The sequence below is a fragment of the Motacilla alba genome, chromosome 1 (genome assembly GCF_015832195.1).
Source record: "Motacilla alba alba isolate MOTALB_02 chromosome 1, Motacilla_alba_V1.0_pri, whole genome shotgun sequence".
In the NCBI taxonomy this organism is placed as follows: domain Eukaryota; kingdom Metazoa; phylum Chordata; class Aves; order Passeriformes; family Motacillidae; genus Motacilla; species Motacilla alba.
Window position 1 is genome coordinate 74,146,676 of NC_052016.1, and position 23,147 is coordinate 74,169,822.

General features: G+C 37.4%; 2 protein-coding genes across 3 annotated transcripts; one reads left to right on the forward strand and one right to left on the reverse strand.

Annotated features, from left to right (window-relative positions):
• Window positions 1–969: 969 nt before the first annotated feature.
• Window positions 970–5,114, reverse strand: MZT1 (mitotic spindle organizing protein 1). The gene is made up of 3 exons (XM_038154886.1): window positions 4,955–5,114; window positions 2,912–3,057; window positions 970–1,524 (listed from the first exon to the last, which is right to left on the reverse strand). The coding sequence occupies exons 1-3, from the start codon at window positions 5,001–5,003 to the stop codon at window positions 1,501–1,503; spliced, it is 219 nt and encodes a 72-aa protein (XP_038010814.1). The 5' UTR covers window positions 5,004–5,114; the 3' UTR covers window positions 970–1,500.
• Window positions 5,115–5,259: 145 nt separating this feature from the next.
• Window positions 5,260–23,137, forward strand: BORA (BORA aurora kinase A activator). Of its 2 annotated transcripts, none has more exons than XM_038127367.1 (12): window positions 5,260–5,420; window positions 5,972–6,142; window positions 7,266–7,372; window positions 9,744–9,789; window positions 11,173–11,254; window positions 12,475–12,540; window positions 13,309–13,365; window positions 14,921–15,138; window positions 16,519–16,672; window positions 17,721–18,319; window positions 18,693–18,824; window positions 20,280–23,137. In XM_038127367.1, exons 2-12 carry the CDS (start codon window positions 5,987–5,989, stop codon window positions 20,463–20,465), a joined length of 1,803 nt encoding a protein of 600 aa, XP_037983295.1. In that variant the 5' UTR covers window positions 5,260–5,420; window positions 5,972–5,986; the 3' UTR covers window positions 20,466–23,137. The 2 variants fall into 2 exon arrangements, with proteins under 2 accessions (XP_037983295.1, XP_037983304.1); XM_038127376.1 differs by having other exon boundaries at window positions 17,751–18,319.
• Window positions 23,138–23,147: the final 10 nt, after the last annotated feature.

The window sequence follows — 23,147 nt, forward strand, 5'->3', positions numbered from 1 at the left end:
AATTGCTTATTTGTGCTGATCTGACCTGGACTTTTCAGGATATTTTACTGAATTTTCAGCATTCCAAAGATAAATTTTATTGTTGGTATCTTGTCATACAGTCAATATTCAGGTTATGAACATTTAAAGTCCTTTGTAAATTGCTGCTATGAGTGTGCAAAATGAAACCACTTAAAAACTCCCAGTTTGGTTATTTACAGCATCTTCCCAGAATGATGTTTTGGCCAGGCTAACTGGAAATAAAGGCAAGTGATTCAGTGCAATATAAATATTTTTCTATTCTCTTTGTCAGCAATATGAAGTATTTCACTTTCTTTATTGCTTTATGTAGAGCTATGACTCAGAGTGTGTATGATGTAAACTCTTCAAGTAAAAAGAACTTTTTATCTCTGCACAAATATAACTTTTGGCTTAACTAAGATTCCAGGTTCATTTCCAAATCTGCTTTGCCCTGTTAACCCTGCAGGTCGCTTTAGGTCCCCTTAGTGCTACACTTTGAAAACAGCATAACAAAAAAATATCAAAAGCCTTTAAAAAAAACTCCAAAAACTTACACAGCAGCAGATGAAGAACACACAAGAAACCATCTTCTTACAAAGTAGAATTCCTGGGTGCAGAGATACTTACTGGACATTAATACTTGTTTTGGCATCAGTGAAGGTTTCCAGTGCTAAATGAGAAGACATTCCTCTACCAAGCAGCTGTTTAAGACTTACTGATACAACCAAATCAGATGCTTCTCATGTATGCACTGACTATTGTATTGCAGTAATAATGCCTTAATATTTTTAGATCTTACAGTCAGAACAGGTGTAACAAATGTAGCATCTGCTCTCTGTGAAACATTCCATGTCATCTAGAATTTAAATTTACATACATATCTACATGGATAGCTGAAAAACTTTTGTTATCTAAGTTAAACAGTTTTCCCAGCAATTTGAATTGAAATCAAAAGCACAATTCATGACCTACATTATTTTAAAAAATGCTTTATTTATTACTTTCAGCTTGAGACTTAAGTTACTGCCCTTGCTCTAAAATAAAGTCACTATGGGCTTTATTCCTATCTGGACCACAAAGCAAGACTAAAATTGCACATGTAGCTTTTCATCAAAGCAAAAGATAAAACCCATTACATACTACCACTTCTAAAGGATGCATTGACAAAACTGCACTCATTCTAACAAGGTTTGTTGGTACACACTAGTAAATTCAACAAATGTCCAATATCTGGCATGATTTTAAATGTACAGGATGCCAAAGAAAAACAATTGCACTACATTCACAAACAGTTCACAAAAATACCAATAACATTACTGGTGAGCTTTTAAAAAACTTTTCAAAGCTAATATATACTCCATTCTTTTGAAAAGTATTACAGAAGTACTCTGAAATCTTCAGATACACTTATTTCTTTTTTTTTTCCTTAATACTGGCAATCTTCAGAGCTCCTGGTAAGTTTAACTTGGCATTCTTCTCATGCAGAGATCTTCTCCCATGTCAGCCTGTCATATTTTCAGCAGCCTAGAAACAGAAACAAAAATTATCCCAAGTCACCAAAAGAGACATCATGTAGATTAAATTTAATCTTTTCTCATAATTTTTTTTAATTACCTAAAGAACCTAGGGGTCTTAAAAAAAAGCTACTTAGGAAATTTTTTCTAACACTAGTTTTTTCTAGAAAATAATGCTGACAACTGACATCACCCTTTGCTAGAAGAGCCACTGCTGTTTGCTTGTGTTACATTCTGTATCTGAGCAGCTTTTATCTTGTACATTTTACCCTAAAACTTTTAAGAAAGGCTCAAATGCATAAATATAGTTACCTTTGGAGTTTACTTCATATAATTTATGGTAATTATTACCTCATCCATATTGATTAGTTATTGACACAAAACTCAGAAGAACGACACAAATCGTAACTGCATAAATCACACTACCAATTATTTGATTAATAATATTAGTATTTTTATCACTGAATAACTACAGTCAACAAAGCACAGTTGTTGAAAAATGACAGAGGTAGATTTTATACCAGTTATGGGACAAACAGGCAAAGGAGAGCAACAGGAATGGGAAACCAGTGAAAGCAATGGAAGATGTAAAACAGCTCTCAATTATTTATATACACAGTTAAATGCATATGTAAGCACACATTTAAGCATAGACACAAATATAAAATATGCATAAGCATAGAAAAATGTTAAGTTAAAAATAAAGTATGCAGTCTTCTAGAATAGACACAAGACATAGGCTTCCCCTTTCACCTGTCAAAAATAGCCAAATATAAAATGCAGCAGTAAAAAATCCTGTCTGTGATGTTTAGGTAGACAGTAAAGAATGAAAATCCTTTAAAAGGCAACTGAGATTTTTTTTAACCATCTACTAGTTAAATAGGTAAATACACATATATGAGAAGTCCTATACATACACATGTCACAAAATCCCCTCTTTCTGGTCTTTGGAAAGGTTCAAAGCACAGGCTAAGGGGGTAAAAGCAGTATGCTAAGATGATGTTAACAAGCTGCATGTACCTGTTTACAAGTACTGCTGCATAGTCCTAGATCTGAGGTTGTAGTAATGAGGTGATACTTGCTAAAGGAGAAATCTACTTGTAATATTATGCAGATAAGGGGACAAATGGTGACTATATTAAAAATATGTGAGTTTTGGTTGTGTTTTTTTCCTTCTGAAGAGTTAGTCTAATTATTTTATTTCTACAAAATATGTTATTTGTACAAGTTCCTGTTTCATGTTCAGTTGTATTCGCTGCCTCCTCTATCGAACAGTTAATTTCCTTGATTAAAAACGAGTCATATCAAAGTACAATCTACAAACTGAAGTATAGTAAGCTGCATGTGCATCTGATTCTTAAAAATAAATGTATAAGCTTTTTAAACTAGAGCATTACCTTTAGAGCTTCTGTAGCCTTCCGCAGCTCCTTAATAACAGAAGACAGGGCTTCTGGATTTATCCCTTGTTCACAAAGCCGCACACAAATAGACAATGTCTCCATATCTAAGCCGGTGTTTAATATTCTTGAAATCTCAAACAAAACTGCAACAGAAAGAAATGAAAGCACTTTAGCTCCTACAGACTATGAAATTTCAATGATCGAGGCTGTTCTTCATCAACATTTCAATTCTACAGCACTTGTACAGTGTGAATATTGCAGATTTTAGATGGCAATAGATCCATTGCTATTTGCAACAATATTTATGCTCAACCTTCCAGCACAAGCTAAAAGCTACAGCTTCTAACATAAACAGCATGCTTCCCTGGTTCAGGAAATTTAATACTGGATGATAGGTTTTGAAAAAAAAAAAAAACAACCCTAAGTGAAAAATTCAACAATTAACATGCCTGCCAATTAGGTAAAGGGTAGAGGCATAAGAACACTCTGTGCTCTTGGACTCCAGACACTGATGAAGCCCTCTCTAATCTTTAGGTGTTGAGGCAGGCAGTGTCTTTGGCAGAGAGATGTACCAGTTTCTCCACAACAATTCTGAGCTCTTAACAACTTTACAGACAACAACTGCTAAATGTCTGTATCTATCCTAAATAAAATATACACATAGTTAAACAGGAAGCCTGGGCTCCTAAATCTGAAGATTAGTGCACTTTCCATATCTGTTCTCAAAAGCCTTACTTTGTCTGCCTGTTGTCCCTCTTGTCTAAATTATTCCTGCAGAAGTGGAAAGAGTGAAGATGTCAAGTACAGTTACCAGAACTTATATTCTTTGTCCTTCCCAAAGAAGTCACTCTCTATCTGCACAAAATGGTTTTCCCCTCTTGAAGCATCAGAGGAGCCATAATGATCCTGCTAGTCCTGCCTTGCCTCCAGCAGCAGGTCAGAGCATGAAGATCAGTGGCTGAAATGCTAATTTTTACACCAGCTCAACTCATGAAGGTCCCTACTAAAAAACCTTTTTGTAACAGCAGCTCTAACATCAAGAGAAGGGAAGATGCTGAGAAAATAACAAACTCATAGCACTATCCCTTGAACATTCTCCCTAGCCTCTACTCCCTCATTAGGGCATTTTCAAAGAAAGGCTCCACATTCAACAACCCTCAACAGACTGGCTGCTTTCCACCCTGCATATAAGCTTTTGGTATAGACATTTTGTGGAATTCCAGAGCTTCACTACATCTAGAAACAACTCCAAAACATGCCAGCTTTGATTCCTCAGTCAGGCTGAAAGAGAGCACCCCAACTTAACTCACCTGCTCACATTTCTCACGGCTTATCAATCTCCAAAGTATTTCCCAGTATCCCTTCTCTCACATTCCCCATCCCACAACGGCACCTGAATTTGGGGTTTGTTTAATTTTTTCCATACCAGAATCTATTTTAGTTCTGCACCACTGACTACTGTCAAAGCTTTCGCACTATATTATAGTCTGGGTTGTTTTGAGGGCTTTGTTTTTGCTGTGTTCTTTGGTTTTCTGACATGAGCCGCGAACAACAACAAAAGGCGGAGGTTCAGGTCAGCTCGGGCGCTGCCGCTGACACCGGCCCGGGGCCGCTCCCTCCTCTCTTTCTCTCCGTCCCGGGCACTTCCAGCCCCCTGGCTTCGATCCAAGACTCACCGAGCCAGGTCACGTCACTTACATACACCGTTACACACAACGAGAAACAAGGGCAAATATATGTGTATAAACACACTCACATATAAATAAACCACCTAGTATTCTACGTTAAATACCTAGCTAAATTTAAAAAAGAAACAAGACCATAAAAAGGAAAAGCCACGTCAGGTCCAAAGCCCCTCGCTCCGCGGGGCTCGAGCTGTTTCGCGAAGTAAAACAACAACTGCCACACGCTGCATCTTTCGGCAGCCGCAACCCGCGCCCGTTTTCCCCAGAGAGGCGCCCGTGTGCAGGGCCCACGGCGGAGCCAGGCGCTCCGTGTCCCTCGCATCCCGCGCGTCGCTGTCCCGCGGCTGTCACGCACCGTCCATGGTCTCCCTCACGGCGTTCAGGCTGGCGGCGTTGCTCGCCATGGCGACCCCGCCGCGCCCGGAACCGGAACGCCCCGCGCGCGCCCGGGCCCGCCAGCCCCACGTGACGGCCCGGCACAGCGCGAGCGCGGCGGGGGCGGGCTTTCTTTGAATTCGTGCGGTGGCGGCGCTGGCGATTGGTCCTTTCGAGAGAGGGGCAGCCCCGCCATTGGCCCGACGGCGCACACCGCGCTCCGTGATTAGTCAGAGCCCCAAAAGGGGGCGGGGCTGGTTAAAGGACCGCCCGGCGCGGCGCGGCGCGGCGGGAGCGGCGCGGCGGCGGCGGCCGTCGTATAACGGCGGCAGGTGGCTGTGCCCGCATCCCCGGCATTCCCGGCACTCCCGGCATCGCCTCCTCGGCGGCGGGGCTTGGGAGAGCGGCGAGCGGCTCGGCGCGGTGGCACCGTCCCGGGGAGAAGTGTGAGGAGGGGCTCAGCGGGGCTGCTTCCCTGAGGGTTCCCGTGCCCTTCGCGGCCGGAGGCGCGGGAGCGGCCGGGGCCCGGGAGGTGCCCTCCTGCCGGAGCCCCGCGAGGGCCGCGCTGCCCCCGGCCCGTTGAGGCGGAGGGCGGGCGGTTTTAGCGCCCGGGCGGAGCGGGACCCGCCCGGGGCGTTATTGCTGCCCCGGCCGCTGGGGCTGTTTGCTCGCTTCTGGTGCTGAGTTGGGGTTTTTTTGTTTGTTGGATTTTTGTCTTGTTTGTTGTATTGCGGTTGTTTGGGTGTTTGCTTGGCTTTTCTTAATCCCTCTTTTCATGTTCTTTCTTAACTCGTTTTCGTAGTTTCTGTTTGCTTCATACCAGCCTTATTTATCAACTTTATGTCATTAGGTCCAACCCATAGCTAACTTCGTTTTAGAAATGTTGCTGGTGCCTTAAAATGATTATTTCTCTCTGCCCAAAGCCTTCGGGGTGGCCCTGAAATGTCAAAAGTGTGATTTCGTTGTTTTCCTTAATTCTGCTCTCCCTGTTTTTCAGGTATAGCTTAGTGTTATGGGTGATACAGAAGAAGCTAAAATGCAGATAACACCAGAAACTCCAGGACGAGTCACAATCCTGAATCCGTTTGAAAGTCCCAGTGATTATTATACTCTTCAGGAGCAGATTGTTTCCAGTCCTTCAGTCTTTAAGTCAACGAAATCCTCATCTGTAAGATATAGTCGTTAGTTGTGTAATTGTGTACAGATTCAGTGCTAATATTTTCAAATGCATTAAAAGGAGTATTTTATTTAGTGTACTTCAACATATGTACCAAGCTAAAGAACTTTGGTGGCACTTGGAATTTCTTTTCTTCACAGAGCTATGCTGCTTTTAAATACTAATATTGCCACTTTGTCTTCCTCCCTGCCTAAATTTATTTTCTCTTTAGATATTAGCGACTGAGTGCTAAAACCAGTAGAAAGTAGATAAAGACCAGTTGTTGGATGTGGTACTCTGGTCTTCCTTACAGTGCAGAAAACCAGTTTCTACTTAGATGCTGAGTAGGCTGGTTGCAAATAAAACTTAATTGCACTTATGTAGTGAGCTGTTTGTGTATTCAAGTCAAAGATTTTGTGTATCCATAAATGGTTTTTTAACTGCAAATTGCATTTTGCAGTTGAATTATTTTCTGATAAGCAGTAGAGGTGAATCTGCTAATGAAACTAAAAAGACTCACTTGGTAGATAATTTTCCAAATACATTTGAGCAGTACTTTGTTAAATAAAGGGGTGAAGCTTCTTATTTCTGAATTGGATTTTGTTGTGCCCTGTGTATGCCATTTATAAAGGAAGCGTTGCAGAATGTACAGGCATTGCAGCTCTGGTCTTCTTAGAAATGGGAAGTGAAAGGAAGACTGCTCTATTATTTGGATTACTTGGGTTAGGATACTGAGTTTCTGTGGAACCACGGTTTGGATTGAAGAAGCAATTTAAGTTCATCCCAAGTTATGGATCTTTAGTAGACCTGTGTGTAGGAATTGAGAAGAAACTGACACCTCAGTTTGTGAATACCAGCTGTAACCTTCCACTTAATATTATGTTGTTAATCATTGCAATATTATTACCAGCAGGATAAGAAGCTTGACAGACTTAATTTTTTTTACAGTAGATCATTTAAATAGAAACACTTTTGATTTAATAACACTTTTGATTAAATAGAAACAATATTTTGATTCTTTTTGACAGAAACTGTATGGAAGCTGTGATTGTATTGTTCCATTGAGATTTGTCCTGTGGTTTTATTTTTATATTTTTAGAATAGCAAGCATTAAGATGCCTGTTTCTTTCTTTAGACACCAGGAAAATTCAGATGGTCTATTGATCAGCTTGCTCTAATAAATCCTGTGGAAATAGACTCAGAAGACATTCGACGCCAAGGAATGTATTTGAGCTGTGCTAGGTAACTTACAATCTATTTTTATGCAGCTAACTTAGCTTTAATACTAGGACACTTGTTCTTTTGCTTTATTAACATTTCAGCAAAACATTAAAGACTTTTTATTAAAATCTTCTTACACAATTTTTTACATGATATGGATATAATATTTAGATGAGGCTACCTCTGTGTTGCTTCCTTTTAATGTTTAGAGCTGCTGATCCACTCTGATTGCAGTTTGGAAGACAGCCAGATAAGAGCAGCTAATGGAAGCAAGAAAATGTCTTGCCAGTGATCATTACCAGGCTACCTCTTCTGCTCCTTGCTACAACACAGTTTATCTTCTCAGAATGCCCTACAGTGAGGCTTCTTTGGTCCCTGGGGCTCCTGAAGAAGGGTGGATGTGCTGGGGAAACTAGCTGGGGAATCCCCAGCAGTCTCTTTCAAAGGTATAGATTAGACTTAATGTGAAGGAGGGGGCTCCAGTGCTAGTTACTTGAAGTCGTTTGGGGACCTTATCTCAACTTTTTTCCCTTCTCTGAAAATAATCTGCATGAGGAGAACGGGTGGATAAAGCAGTCTTGGTATTTGGAACTTATCCTGAGGGATAATTTTACATGCGGGTGGTAGAGAGTGATGTGCCAAGTGAAAGTAGCCAGGGGGAACCTTGTGGTGATTCCTGTAGACTCTCCTGCTCATTTTTCAGATACAAACTTGCAGAAAGAACTGCTCCTCAAGGCATGAAGTGCTGCAGGAATAGAATAATGAATCTGTTCTGTCTAGATGAGGTTGCTCAGTTGCATCCACCTTGATCTTGAATGTTTCTAGGGATGGGTCATCTACCACCTCTCCAAACAACCTGTTCCAGTGTTTCAACACCCTCATCATAAAAAATACTGTGAAATAACTTACTGTTTTTAGTGTCTGACTGAACCTACATCTCTCTTTCTCAATAATAAAAGCTGTAGGACTATTACTGTCCCCAGCTGTATCTGAATCACCAGGTCTTAATGTTTCCTGTCCTTTCTCTAGCAGGCAGCAGGTTTCAGACTAATGCTTTTTATACATTTTAAAGCCTTAAGCCTAATGTTAAGGGAGTTAATTACATTGTTTCTGGAACCTTACTCAAGCAAGCTAGCTTTAATGGAGATGACTTGGGTGATAGTTCCAGTGATGGTGAGTGACATGGCCTATAGGTATAAACATGCATTGTCTCAATGGGTCCTTTCAGTCTGTCCCACTGTTTCATAATCACTGTGGTTCATTTTTTTTTAAATCATCTGCTGTGACTAGAAAGAGGCGAGTTTGACTATGTGTAGATTTGCTGTGTCCATGCTTGCATGTGTCTGTGCATACACATACATGAATCCACAGTGCTTGTAAGCTTGTTTTTTGGTACAATAACTCTGCAAGTGCTCCATAGATCTGTTACTTCAGCATCATCTAAGCAGATGTAATTGAAGGTGGCATGTCTAAACACTACAGATATAGTCTAAGTCTGATGGGCATAAAACAGAGAGCTATGAGAGTTTATGTATTTGTCACATCTGTGTATGCTTGTGTATCTAATATCTTGTTATCTGACTGATTTCTGAAATTATCCAAGGGTAATTCAGGTATATGAACTGTGAATGAAAGTATTAGATGGTTCAGCTAAGAAAATGATGAACATCTATAAGCTTCAAAAAATTTTACAGTAAATCACACTGTAGTAACCGAAAGTCAGGCTTGAAGGTGACCGTTAGAAGAAATATAAAAATAGAATCTCACACAGCAGGAAGTAACTACAGTATTTTTTTAAAAAAATTAAGTTAAAAGCTGCATAAGGAAATACAGTTATTGTTAGAAACTGAAATATGATAGAAACTGAAACTGAAGAAGCTGTGGCAGACTGGGTGTTTGACTAGAGAGAACTCTGTGCTGGCAAAGTGGGCTGTGTCAGGAATTTGAGTGTGCAAATTCTAGGAGTATTTTCAGTTGCCCTTTAATTCCTTACAGCTCAGGTTTTTAGTCTGCTTGGCTTTATAGTGCAAGTCTAATCTCGTGTGAATTTTAATAGTAAAATACATTCATATGAAATTATTTTAAGTAGATCAGTTATGATTGAGTTTTTGTCCAGACGTGCTGAGTAAACAGAATATTTGCTATTATGTGCTTTTAAATGGTACAAATATTTTCCAAATCAACTGAATTGAGAAGTGCATTTATATTTCTGAACTTATGTATGAGAACGTTGCATGTAAGAGTAAAAACATCCTAAGATTTAGGGTTTAGTGCAATTTAGTTTATAAAGTTCCTCTTGAGCATCTATAAATTATTAAATGACTGGACTTTACATATTTTCCTACTTATGTGATGGTTTTGATAATTGAGTTGTTTTTCATTTGTTACTTAGAATTGATAAGGAGACAGAAGACAGAAGGCAAAAAGCTATTGAGGAGGTAATAAAACTTCATGCTGTCAAATATTGATTTGTCTACAGAAATGATCCACGTCTTTTACAAGATTTCAAAACCCAGAAGCCTATTATATTTCAGTAAGAAAGTGATTTTGCATCCTCATCCCTTGCAGGTGTAGCTGGAATCCACACACTCCTTTTCTTCCCCTCTTCTTTCAGACACCTGTAGGTCAAAACAAGAGATTTTTTCTTTTGTTTTTCTTGGCTAGTGGTAATGTGGCTGTAATAGAACTTTTATTAACTTCAGGTTAGAAACAATGATTGAGAATTTAGGGGTTTACAGTAACAGTTGGAGTAATACTGCATTTTTTGAAATATTGGAGAATTTATATGATTTTTTTTTTTTTATCCTTCCAAGGTCTGCTTTGTTGGATGGAAGACTTTATTCTGGTAGCTTGTATTTTCCCATCCATTTTTCATTTTGTTTTTCACTATTCATTTGGGTAGCAGAGAAGGAAAAGAGAAGTGTTTAAAATATTCACTACAGAAATCTTCAATGTTATTTTCAATTAAAAAAAATAAATAAGTCTCTGATAGCAGGTCTATCAGTTTCTGCCTCTACAAACAAAAAATGTTTTATGATTCCATAAAGGACCTGTGTAGTTGACCTGCAGCTAAGATGCTTTGTTGTTCTAAATTTGCTTAAAAGGGGTATTTCCTCTTTGTGAGGTATAACCGAATGGATTATGCAGCTGAACAGCTTGAAACTCTGTTTCTGATAAAAATTATAGCTTTAATAGCTGCATGTTTCCAGCTGAGTTTTTTTAATTTACTTTGAGTCTTGCATTTATTTGAGAACAGGATTTGCCGTGTGTTTCTTGAAGCTTTGTAATAGTGTTCATCTCCTCAGCATCAGGGTGTTTCTCAGTGCAGCTGTGATGGTAGACAGAGTTTCTGGTTCACAGAAAAAGACTAAACTGCCAGTACTCAAGTGTTTTACCACTAACCAGTTTAGCCAAATACACTGACACTAATAATGTTGCCAGAAAGCCTTGGTTTATCACTTTTACTTCAGTGTCTGTCACTTCTGTGAAATGCTCAATTGTCAAAATAAAACTTAACAAACTGAAAATTTAAAACTAGTTATTTTTAAACTACTATGGAAGAAGCATGGTAGTGACAATTCCTTTTTTAAAATGAGTGATTACTGTTAAATGAAACTTGTGTGTAGTTTTCACTCTGCAGACTTGAAGTATCTGAGGTCATAAAGAACATAGGGGTCTTCAAATTGTTTTTTCTTTAACCTCTTTGAGCCTAAAATAATGAAATGTTCTACATTTTTTTTTTCTTGTTCAGGGTACTAGTCTAAATTTAAAGTTGAAAATTTTAAAAAGTGCTGAGATGGTTTGTTTTTATTCTACTCCAGTTTTTCACAAAAAAACTCATAGTTCCTTCTCCTTGGATTGAACATGAAGGCAAGCAAGTTTCTCAGTTTAATTCAACTAAATGTAAGTTACTTTTGTATGTCCACCCAAAATAATATAGCTTTTGGAGAATTTATCAAGCATAACTTTTTTTCAACCTCAATTTAAATGTTAAGAACCAGGGATGAAATATGGCACAACTGATTGATTTTCAGTTTTTGTTGCCAAGAGCTTTCTTTATTTAAAAATTATTTATTAATTGAAAGTCTTGTATAATTTTCCTTTTTGTTATTCTTGGTCTTTGTTCCTAAACTTTTCTCCATTAATAATCTGTCTGCGAGCATTTTGATTTACACACTTAACTTTCTATCTGTAGCTATCAACTGTGTTGATACTAGTAATAGCCAAGTCTTCTACTTCACTTTTTTCTTCAGATATTTGCACGTCCTCTTTATCCAGCTGCTGTCCTCACCATATAGCATATTGGAAATAGAATTCTGTATTCTTTTACCCTTACTAGCAGCATAAATTCCTGTTGTCATCCTGCTAGCTCACTGCCACTAGTGGTGGGTTTTCTAAATTTGTTTCATTTATGCCACTGTTAGATTTTGTTCTTAATGCTCTTATTGAAGTTTATATGTAACCAGCAGAATACAGAACATATTGATTACAAGATGGAAAATGTGAGCTAGAAAGTACTATTTGCATGCCCTGTTGTTTGGTATGAAAGTCTTAAATAAGTGGGGATTTTTGGAAGATTTGGAAAAGGCTAAGCTCTTAAATTTTTTATAAAGGAGATGCAGCTTGTGGATAGTTTTTTTTTAATTGTTAGTTCTAAGGTGGTCACTTTAAAGGCAGAGAACATATGGCATAATCTGAAATTTGGTAAAGTGAATGGTGAAAGAAAATGGTCTAATGTGTTCTTCAGCTGCATAAAAAAAGTTTAAGAGTATGTTCACTTTTCTCCAGTCCAGACAGAATGATTTTCTGGAAATGTGTTTTACGTTTACTTACTGTTTAGCTAAGCATGAACTAGTTTGTTTTAAATCTATGTCATGGAGAGACAGGAGGAGACAAAGTTTTGGGCAATGTTGATGCTACTTTGCTAAGTTTTTTTTTAATAGAAATACGCTGAAATTCTCTTAATAGCTATTAGGGTAACCTTTTCTCAGTACTCCTTTCTAATCTCTTCCAAACATCGATGCAGAAATTTTGTTTGTTTGTATTAAGTATTCTAACTTAATGTTGCTACATTTCAAAACTATATGCAGTGCATGTTTAAATTTAAGTTCTATGTTTTCCAGCCATAGATATAAATGACATTTCTCCGATTGGAAGACAGCTGAGCTTGCAGCCTGGGAAAAGCAATGGTGAGTAAAAGGCAATGCCTAAAATTACAGGCTTTCTCTGAACAAAAATAATGCATTTTTAATAGATATTTAATTTCTAAAGGAAATTATTTGTTTGTTAGTGTTACTCTAGAAATAGTTTTTCTTGAACTGTATAGTACTGTTAATTTTAATATCCATTTCTTATAGGAATTTAATTCTATTATACTCAGTTGTATTTTTTCAAGTAATAAAATAAGTCCCCTGTAGACTGTGGAGGGCATTTCTTTCCAACTCAGTGTCTTTACTTTTTCTGGATTAAAAAGTGAATGTGAGCTTCAGATTTATAAGTAAATTACAGTTTCAAATAACCTTTAATATGCTGGGTTTTTTTAGGTTGATTAGAGAATCATGATTCTCTAATCATGATTATTTTCTATGCCAAAAAATATCAGAAATTTTAATAAATCTTTTAAAGGTATTATTTTACATAAATAGTTACTGTTTTCCCCTGAGATATTTTGATTTTTCTGCCACTTCCTTTCGAATCCTTTCTTTCTTCAGAGACCTCTCTTCTCAGTTAACATGAAAGCCTCTAGGGAGGCGTTCTTAAAACTCTGGGGTTTTTATCTCTAAGCCTAGTGTGCTGCATGCAGTGTTGTCAAATCAGAATCGTACTTTAATTAACACTGTTCCTTATTGCAACTGTAATTTAAATACCTCGGTTGCAGTGCAATTTGAAAGTAAATTTTTGCTTCTACAGCTTTGGCAAAAGGACACTGTAAGCTAATTTTGTTTTATTCGTTGCAGCTGCTTGTCAGACAGTACTGTCTTTGCCAGTGGATTTTAATTTAGAGAAAATACTAGGTATGTCATGTAATATCTAAATTTAATTATGAATGTCCAAATAGAAAACTTGTTTTTTTATTATTTTTGGCTGGGTTTGTCTTGTGAAGTATTTAAAACTAAATGTATGAATGAAAGTTGTATGTATTGTAAATGGACAGTTATTACATGACTGGAAATTGTTCTGCCTGCAGGTGGTTGAGGGGATACCTCATTGCCTTCTACAATTTCCTCATGAGGGGAAGAGAAGGGGCAGGCAATTGGTCTCTCTACTCTGGTGACCACTGACAGGACCTGTGAGAATGGCCTGAAGTTGTGTCAGGGGCAGTTTAGGTTGGATTTTAGGAAAAGATTCTTCTCCTAGAGGGTGGTTGGGCACTGGAAGAGGCTCCCCGGGATGTGGTCACAGCACCAGCCTGGCAGAGTTCAAGAGCGTTTAGACAGTGCTCTCACGGACACGGTGTGACTCTTGGGAGGTCCTGTGCAGGACCAGGAGTTGGACTTCATTGATCCATGTGGCTCCTTTCCAGCTCAGGATGCTCTGTGATTCTAGATAGCCTGTGCCACTCCCAAACAAAGCAGTAATTTGTCTTACCAGAGCTGTTTGTACAGATGCCAGCCAGAAGTCTCAAAGGCCAACCTTGCCTTGAGTAAAGCTGAGCTGTAACTCTGGCTTTAGTGTACCTGAAACCGTGGTGGGGATTAGAAGTTGTGTGGTGGCAAAAAAAGCCATGACTGCTGAGTGAGGAGTCAGGAATCCAGATTAACTGTCTGATTATAAGTGCTGCATCAAGCAATTGCTGCCACCTTCTCAGGCACAGGGGCTGGAAGGGCCTGATCTTACAGCTCATAGGTGGGAACAGTGGGTGCAGCCAGCTCAGAGCATTTTGGCTGCATGCTCATATCCCAGTGCTGAAATTCAGAACCGTGACTGTGGGCCAGCAAAACATATTTATTGCCTTTGTTTTTTGTCTTAACAAGTGTTTCCATCAATTCATAGTTTGGGAGTTCATGAAAAATTTCTCCTACAGGGAATATCCAACTAGAATAGAGCAAGAGAAAAAAATCTAAAATAATCTGGTAAACCTGAGCATATTATAATAGGTCTTAATTTATGCTTTCCTACTGTAAATGGCTAACTACTTGTACTTTCTTGAAGTCTAATCTGGTTTGCCTCTGGATGTATCATGAAGATCATCAAAGCATATGGGAGACCTGAAAAAGAGTCTAGGTTTGCTTGGGTAGTAAAATAATCCCTGTTTGACACCTCAGACATGAGGAATAATACAGTTCTGGAGAAAGATCAATAACTATATAGAAGCCAATATTTTTTTTTTTTAATTCAGACTTTAGTATTAAGGGATGATAGGTAGAAGTGCAACGACCCTTAGTAGACAGAAGTGACTTTTTGTAGGGATGACAAGCAAGTCTTTGGGATAGGTGCCTAAACAGATTGATTAGTTGCTGTATTGGTAAACTAGATTAAATGTTTTAATTTAATTATATATGTCTCTGTAATGGAATGCATTTTTTTTCTGTATTCGTGTTGGAAACAATTTTTCCCCCACATTTCTAGGTGAATATTTTAGAACTGATGAATTTGCAGATCAGTCTCAGGAAAATCTGAGCTCTTCATCACTCAGAAGAAAGCTGTTTTTAGAAGAAAATGGGAATGTATCTGCATGTTTGTCCCCTTCTTTGCATAGTCCATGTGGTAGTCAGCCACTTGGAGTGCTTTGTTCAATAGAATTATCTCCAGTCCGGTGCAGAAGCCCCCTGGACACATCTAGTTCAGTAAGTAGCCTGTTTTGTAGGCTGGGTGGCATGTACTTTATGAGAGAGTAGGAGTTAGTCTAAAGCTTTGGGGTTTTTTATTTGTTTGGGTTTTTTTTTTTTCAAATTCTCAAAAAAATATGTGAACAAAAGTCTTGAAAGAATATATTACTGACTTTATTATTTCAAATTATTTTGTTATGCTGCTATTCTTTTGTATTGGGAATTATGTTTTAATTTTGTTATGAAAAGGCAGTAGGAATTAAAACATACAAAAGACTTGCTGAAAGCATGTCCTTTTTTCCCCATAAAATGTGTCTACAGAAAGAGTCCTGTTTAAATCCATGAATTGCTGCCTACAATAACAGTTGATATGAACATGTGATATAATTATATTTCCTTTAAATCTCATAAGCTCATTTATAGTGAAAGAAATGACTTGTGGGTCTTTGAAGTGCAGTGCTAAATATGCCTTTTTCTTTCCCATTGGCCAGAGTTTTCAGATGAATAGACATTTATTAGAACACAGAACGAAATGTCCATTTTTTAAATTAAACAAGATGAACCTTATCCTCATGTGGACATAGCTAAAGTGGTGTAGGTGATGTATTTTCATCTGTGGTGGTTTGAAGTGCATGGAAAAAACCTACCTCCACTAGGATAGTGTAGCTTAAAAAAAAAGGTAACCTAGTAAAGAATTCCTACAATATAATTATAGTGCCAGAAGTGATGGGTGGGTGAGGGGGTGGGTTTTGGCCTGGGGTTATTTGTTGATGTTGTTTGGTTTTTGGTTTCTTGGGGGTTTGTTGTTGTTGTTTGGTGGGGGTTTTTTGTTTATTTGCATGATAGTTTTAAGCAAGGTCATTCTCTTTTCTTAAAGAGAAACACTTTTGTATCTACTGCTGAATTAAGTAGATTGGATTATATTAAAATATAAATAGTGGCTGACTTTCATCTGCAGTGATACGAGTAAGAAATTTAGATTAAACACTTGACTAGATACATAGATAGCATTAATTCTTTATTTACATTTCTCATAATTCTTAAATATAGTGGATAAAATAGTCCTAGCTGTTATTAGGTGACCATTTGTGTCCATTGCTCTTTTCCCCTGTGTGGAGGCATAGGGTCCAGGTGAAGAGCTACAATTGGAGCATTTAAGCCAAACTAGAGATTGTCATTGTAAAGGGTTAGTCTTTCCCAGTGCTGCCATATTAAGCATTTTACTTAAAATACATATATACATATATATATATTTTATATATACATATATAAAATACATATTTTATATATACATATTAGCCACAGTTTAATTATATATACATATTAGCCACAGTTTACATTATGAAAATAATGCTCTGTGGGTTTGTTGTTGTGTTTGTTTTTTTTTTTATTCTGAAGGGTCAGTTTTCATCAAGTCCTATTCAGGGAGGAACAAGAACTTACAGTCTGGGAAGTATAACCAGTCCCCCATTTTCAGAGGGCTCTCCTGCACCTAATGGTTCTCCTGCTTTTTCACCAATTGCTTTTCACATAAGAAAAACACCACTCTCAGGTATGATTTAATTGTATATGTATTACTCTATCTTGAGTAATATATTTTTATTATAAAACCTTCCAAATTCTTAGTGGAATGTTTTTCTGTTTGGAGATGAGTTTCTGTGCTTGGCAGACCAGCAGTCTCCTGCATAACACATCTGCTGTTGAGCAGTGAAATATGTGAAACAGTGAAATGTATATGCTTGCAACTGATCAGCTAGGAAAAATATTTTACAAGAAGGCATTGAGACCCAATAAGAATGAAGAAAAAGTTAAAAGGATTAATTTAATCTAATGTAGGAGCCACATGCCTGAACTTAGGTTACAATTCTGATTTGGCCCAGCCTGAGGCATTTTAGTGTCAATGGGCAAAGAATGTTTTAACTTGAGCTTTCAAATCATGCCATCATGAAGATTATTTGAAATGAAATGACTAATCAAGAAATCACAAACATTTTATGTCCTCATTGCTCTAGAAAATGTCACTGTTTCATGCTGTGTCCATACCTAGTAAGGCTTAATGCCTTGTTTATACACGATTATACAGGTTTGGTATGATTATACATATTTATACATGACTTTTACACATTTTGATTATTGTTATTTTACACCATTATATATGGAGGTTGCACAGGTATTTTCTCACTTGTTTGATCTTAAACTTCATTGCTGCCAAAAACTTAAATGCCTATAGATTGTGTATTGACATTTGTTTAGGAAAAAACGAATGGGGGACTAATGCACTACACTAAACCAGCCTTCACCCATTTCCCTTTGAATACTGTATAGTAGTGACTTTTAAAAATACAAGGTCTCCAGTACAGCAAATGATGCCATAGAAAAGAAATTGGGTGGGATAAAACCTGGCCTTTACCATGGTAGCTGAAATGTTTGGGTGGTGGGTTTGGTTTTTGGGGTTGCTTGTTTGGTTGGGTTGGGAGGCAACAGTCAGTGAAATATTCTGTAGTTGGCTATAAATTATTCAGTGGACTGCAGGGCCTTGAGAATGATGAGTTTTTCTATCAGATATCAGGTGAAGTTAAACTTTGCTCATTTTTTTTCAGACCAAAGAAAATTTACATTTCGTTCTCCAGATATTCCTCCTTCCTCAAATAGAATGACACCCCCAAGCACAAGAAGTCCATACATAGATGGTTGTTCTCCAATCAAAAATTGCTCTCCTATGAGACTTGGAGCCTGCAGAGGAACTGCCCAATATCAGACTTCAGTCATTAGAATACCAATTGCAGTTGAGAATCATGAGGATGAGGAAGACAAGGAAAACACTTCTCCAGCAGAGGCTCGGTTCCCAGAAATGGATAATGGAATAAAGGTACATCAGGAAGACGGTGATACTTTTGCACATGGTACACATCTCGTGGTGGCAACTGTGTCTATTGCACCAGATCACTCAGAAGGTTGTCATCAAAGGTTGTCATCATTTCAGGATATAGAAGGCTTAAAGGAAAATAATACCGTAGACATGGCTGATGCAGCTGAAGTGTCAGAGGAAAACACTTGGATGAAAGAAACAATTGGCAGTAGCAATACACCAATGACCAGCTTTATGACAGGCATTACTTTCAGTATTGAAAGCTCTCGCATGTGCATGTCACCTCTTGCAGAAAGCAGCGCAATTCCTTGTGACAACAGTAGTATTCAGGTAAAAATATAATTCTTGGTTTCTCTGTAAAACATGACTTGGAATATGTATACTAATCTGGAAGTAATTGTTATTTTCTCTTATTGGATATGGCATCCAGACAGTATGGTGACTTTTATCCCTTCCCTTCATCCCCTCTTTTGGTGGAGTTAGCATAGCAATTATTTTTGTGTTGCTTTGTACATTAGTATATTTAGCTTGATCCAAACTAATGCTGACAGACCTGTTTACAAATTGCTTTTGTTATTAACTGGTCATAGTTGGTTTGTTGGATTAAGTTCTGTTAATCAAATGCAAATCATACCAGGTGTCTGAGGGATTTATTTGTGTTAAATGACCAGTACGTTTTTCAAGCCCTGCTTTTTGATTTCAGGTGGACAGTGGTTACAATACACAGACTTGTGGAAACAGCATTATGGATACTGCAGGGGCTGAAAACAGTTGTAGAGAAAATGATGTGAACACTATTGTGTTTCAGAATAAATCTCAGCTGCTTAGAACAAAGGTAGGAGTTGTGGTTAAAAAGCGATAGGCTTCCCGTCTAAAGCATCCATTCCCCGTTTTATTTGGTTTCAGGGAGCCTGAGGGGAGAGACTGTCAGATGATAATAAAGATGTTCATGTAGTGTCAGTTCAGAGACTATATTGAATAAATGCAGGACAAATATCTTAAACTGGCAAAAAAATTCATGTTTTATCATAAAAGCAAAGGCTGTTTTGGAGGAAACTGAGGTATATGCATGAATAGTAGTAGTAAGGCTGTTATGACTATTGTAGTCTGTCTATAATTTTTGTTTCTTTTGTTCTTGCTGCTTCATTTATTGCTAAGTTTTAAACATGTGCCTGTGGAGGACATTTCTGGAGAAAAATTGTCTGCTGCTAATTTTTATAAACTTAGTGTTGAGTCCTAGACCATACCTGGCATGCTGACTTGGTGGGGAGCTTTCTGCATGGGCACAGTCTTTTTATAAGCCCTTTGAGGACCTATCTGAAAAACACATTACAAATGCTAATACATATCTAGCAAAGCTCCCAACCCCTTAATCTTGTGACTGATAGGAAAGAGTTCTACTTCTTCCAGAGACTTGGAAGCAAGGCTAGTTTCTTTAGGGAAGAGAGCAAAGATCATCTCCTCTCAGTAATTCTGGTCACATGATGCTACAAACTTAGTAGTTTATGGTCTGCTATGTCTTGAAAGTCCTTCAGGGATAGACAGTACTGACCGTTAGTTCAAGTAAACCCATTCAGCCCTGACTTCACTTCTGGATGTGACATGCTAAAAGCCACTTCTCTGCCAAGGGGAAGTGCTGACTGATGGTGTCTTACAGACCACTGATACCTAATTTTAAACTGTTAAATTAAGACCAGGACAAATGTGCCCTTACAAGAACAACAGATATTTTGTCATTAACTGCTAAAAATACTCATCTAAGTTCCTGCCCCCATCACTTTGTTGGACATGGATTTCATGTGTGCATGTACTTGCCAGAATCACGTGTCTGGTATCAAACCCATCCTAGAGGGACTTGCCAATGTCACACAGCTGCCTTTTCCCACTGTTAGTCAGGATCCAACAGTTCAAGGACTAAGCCAATTTTTGCTTTTTAGATTAGGAGTAAAGTGTGAAGGCATTAAGTGCTTCATTCAGATCTTACAACTGAGAACCTCAGGGAATGAAAAGAAAAAAGTACAGACATTGCTGGCTGAAAGATTCAAGTCAGGCTCATTCAGACATTCATGCGAGCCCTTGAAATGAGGTCGTTCTTGCAGACAGCATGTTTCAAGTATCTGTGTAGAGAAAATGTGTTACTTCATTTCTTTCTCATTTCACAAGGGTAGAATTAGTACTTAAGGTACTTACTACACTTGAAATTTGCAGTTACTAATCTTGGATCTTGTTTCTTTTGGAGAATTTTTGGTTTTAAAATGGTTTTAAAACTAACTCTTTCTTACTCACCTAGGAGTGTTCTGTTTTAAGCCATAAGGACAATCAGTTGCTGAGAACAAAATCTCCAGAGAAGCAATCCTGTTTTCAAAAAGCCAAAACACATAGCACAGTATTTGGTCAAAATGGAACTTGCAACATTTCTGCTTGGAAACATAAAAATGAAAATCAAGTTCGGGGATTTCACAAAAGTGGTATGTAGTTTTCTGATGGAGAACTTAATCTGTGGTTTCTAATAAATTTTTGTACATATGACCTCAATTACCTGGATTATATATACTATTTTGCTTTTCTAATGCAAATGTAATAAACTGTTTGGTATACATGAAAGGAAGTTTTTCAATCGTGGGATTTTTCAGGTCTTATTAAGAAATTTATTGGTGTTATTAAGTGATCCTTTTTGAAATTTTAAGTGTCTAGATTTGCTACAGAGAAACAACAGGGTTTTTTTTCAGAATTGTATTTCTTCTCTGACCAGGGTGGATTCCATGAGCAGCCTAGGATAACTTGCATAGGAACCAGTATAACTGCAAAATCACATTTTAAGATTTATCCCTCCTAAAGGCATGAGGGACATTCTTTGTGGGAAAGAAAAAGTGGAAGGGGTATTAGTCTGGTTTTGGATTGATTTTCTCCAACCAGATATATTGTGTGGCTTCATAAATACTACCACTAGTACCAAGAGAAGTCACTGGACAGAAATGAACTGCTGGGGTGTGATGAGAGCAAATGCCAAGTTTAGTTCTCTTAGAAACACAGAATTAGCTTTATGTCCTTCGTTTGACAGAAATCTGTGATGTTAGTTAGGTTTAAGTAAAATGTATTATTGGTTACCTTAAATTAAAAGATAGTGTTGTTGCTTTGGTAATTGTATTAGTACTAAACTTGGAGTTGATCACCTGACACTACCTGTGTCTCTGAAGAACAGCTGTGTCCAAATTGATGCTCTGGTTCTCTTTGGAAGGAACCTAAGAAGGTGCAATAAGATTCACTGGTCTCAGTACTATCACTAAGAAAATGGTGCTGCCTTTCTTCCTTCCTAGTATTATTATGTTGCTTACAGAAGTTACCAAAATACTTAGATAAGTCCTTTAAAAAAATTAACTTTTGCATGCCATTTATTACCAAAATTATTAATACAAGCGAACTTTTGATCTTTTTAAGAAAACCATCAGTTAATTAAAATGATGGATTGAGGTGGGGGTTTAGAAGACCAGAACTCCCTTTGTGTAATCAAATCAGATTTAGTTGAATGTGCTTGTATTTGTTTAAAAGAACCTTCTGGAATTTATAAATGTGAATAGGGGGAAAAAAATCCATCTGGCAATCTTGTGGCCTGAGTGAGTGACCAAGAGGGAAAGAAGAGATAAGGGATACAGTGGTATTTCTGGGCTCTGTGTATGTTGAGCTCTGGTAAATTTCTTTAGATTAATGAAAAAGAGAAGTCCATTCTAACAAGTGTTCCAGGTGCAGCAGCCATCCTCTTTTTATAGCAGGGATGTCCCAGGATACTGGATGGAAGTTCTGCCTTCTGTTCTATTCCACAACCCACAGAAAAGCTTGTACCAAAGTGACAGACGGTGGCTGATGAACAGCTATTGGCACACTAGGCCTGAAACCTATTGGTCAGATCTAAATTTGAAGGCATTTTAAAAAAATCTCAAAAGGAGAGGTGTGAACAGAATCTCTTGGCATTAAAATCAATGTGTTAGACTTGAGAGTTGTGTGTTGTTTGACTAGAACAGTTCTTGAAATGCTTCCATTAATAATTTCCTAGTGAAGCCTTTCTGAAAAGAGTATTTAAGTAAAGGGGAAACGTCTGTCTGCATCACTTGATTGTAGTTCTCACATTGCAAAAATAAATACAAAGAAAAATTTACTTTAGAAATCTAATGAGCAAACATGATGTGTATTATTTTTACTTCTGTAGCAGTTTAATCACTATTTCTGTAATGCATGTGGGATTGACAGTAATGGAATCCAGTGTCATATATTAGCTGTTTCATTATCTTCAAACAGTGCCCTACAAGAAGCTAGAAATACACTGAACTGATAACTGTTAAGGAATGAACTTTGTTAAAAGTAGATGAACTCAGACTTCTGGAAAACTAATTTTATAGAATAGGGCCTTCAAAATGTTCTTAGCTTTAGCTTCTGAGTTTTGTCACTCAAAAGCAGGATACAACTTGTCTGAGATTTAAAAGTTATGTATGACCTTGTGTCATTTCTGTTTCTCATGATAATTTTAACAACAATCAGTTGAAAGGACTATACAAAGGATTTATTTTTGCAATTGTGATTTACTAAAATAGTAATGTAAATTTAATGAATAGCAGGGTAGCCCAAATTATGTGTTTCTGAATTTTTCTGAGTTACATGAATAATTTAAGATTTGGTTTTACTTCTTAACTAAGTTTTTTAATTATTTTCATAGTATGTTAAACAATTGCAGGCTTTTGAAGGATTCACAAGTAAAAAAGCAATCCCTAACATACTTAATTTTATCCTGTATTAGTATTTTCTTAAAGCTAAGAAAAGAGTAGAAATGGGTGAATGTGAGAAGTTATTAAGGATGCCCCCACCTGGATTGCCTGCATTTTTTTGTCCTGTTTTGTAGTCTTCAGTTAGATAGGAAATATTTATTTTATGGAAACATGCCTATTTTTTTATCATGTTTGTACAACTGATTTGTAGAAGAAACCTGCTGTGCAAATTACCATGGAAATCACTTGACCATTCTGTTTCTGTAGTTGTTCTTAATGCATTGGTTGGCACACATTGCACAAAACGGTCATTGTTTACATTAAATTAATATAAGTAGTTTTAACGAGAGTCCTTTAACATGTCTAATTGTAAACTGAGTAGTGAAACAGAATAAAGACAT

What these genes read in the sequence shown, in the direction of transcription:
- MZT1 (XM_038154886.1), bottom strand. Translation starts at nt 5,003, where the DNA reads ATGGCGAGCAACGCCGCCAGCCTGAACGCCGTGAGGGAGACCATGGAC. An exon ending in CGTGAGGGAGACCATGGACG is followed by an intron (nt 3,058 to 4,954) that starts GTGCGTGACAGC and finishes TTTCTGTTGCAG; the next exon opens with TTTTGTTTGAGATTTCAAGA. An exon ending in AGGCTACAGAAGCTCTAAAG is followed by an intron (nt 1,525 to 2,911) that starts GTAATGCTCTAG and finishes TTCTGTTTCTAG; the next exon opens with GCTGCTGAAAATATGACAGG.
- BORA (XM_038127367.1), top strand. Translation starts at nt 5,987, where the DNA reads ATGGGTGATACAGAAGAAGCTAAAATGCAGATAACACCAGAAACTCCA. An exon ending in GCAGCCTGGGAAAAGCAATG is followed by an intron (nt 12,541 to 13,308) that starts GTGAGTAAAAGG and finishes TATTCGTTGCAG; the next exon opens with CTGCTTGTCAGACAGTACTG. An exon ending in AAGAAAAACACCACTCTCAG is followed by an intron (nt 16,673 to 17,720) that starts GTATGATTTAAT and finishes ATTTTTTTTCAG; the next exon opens with ACCAAAGAAAATTTACATTT.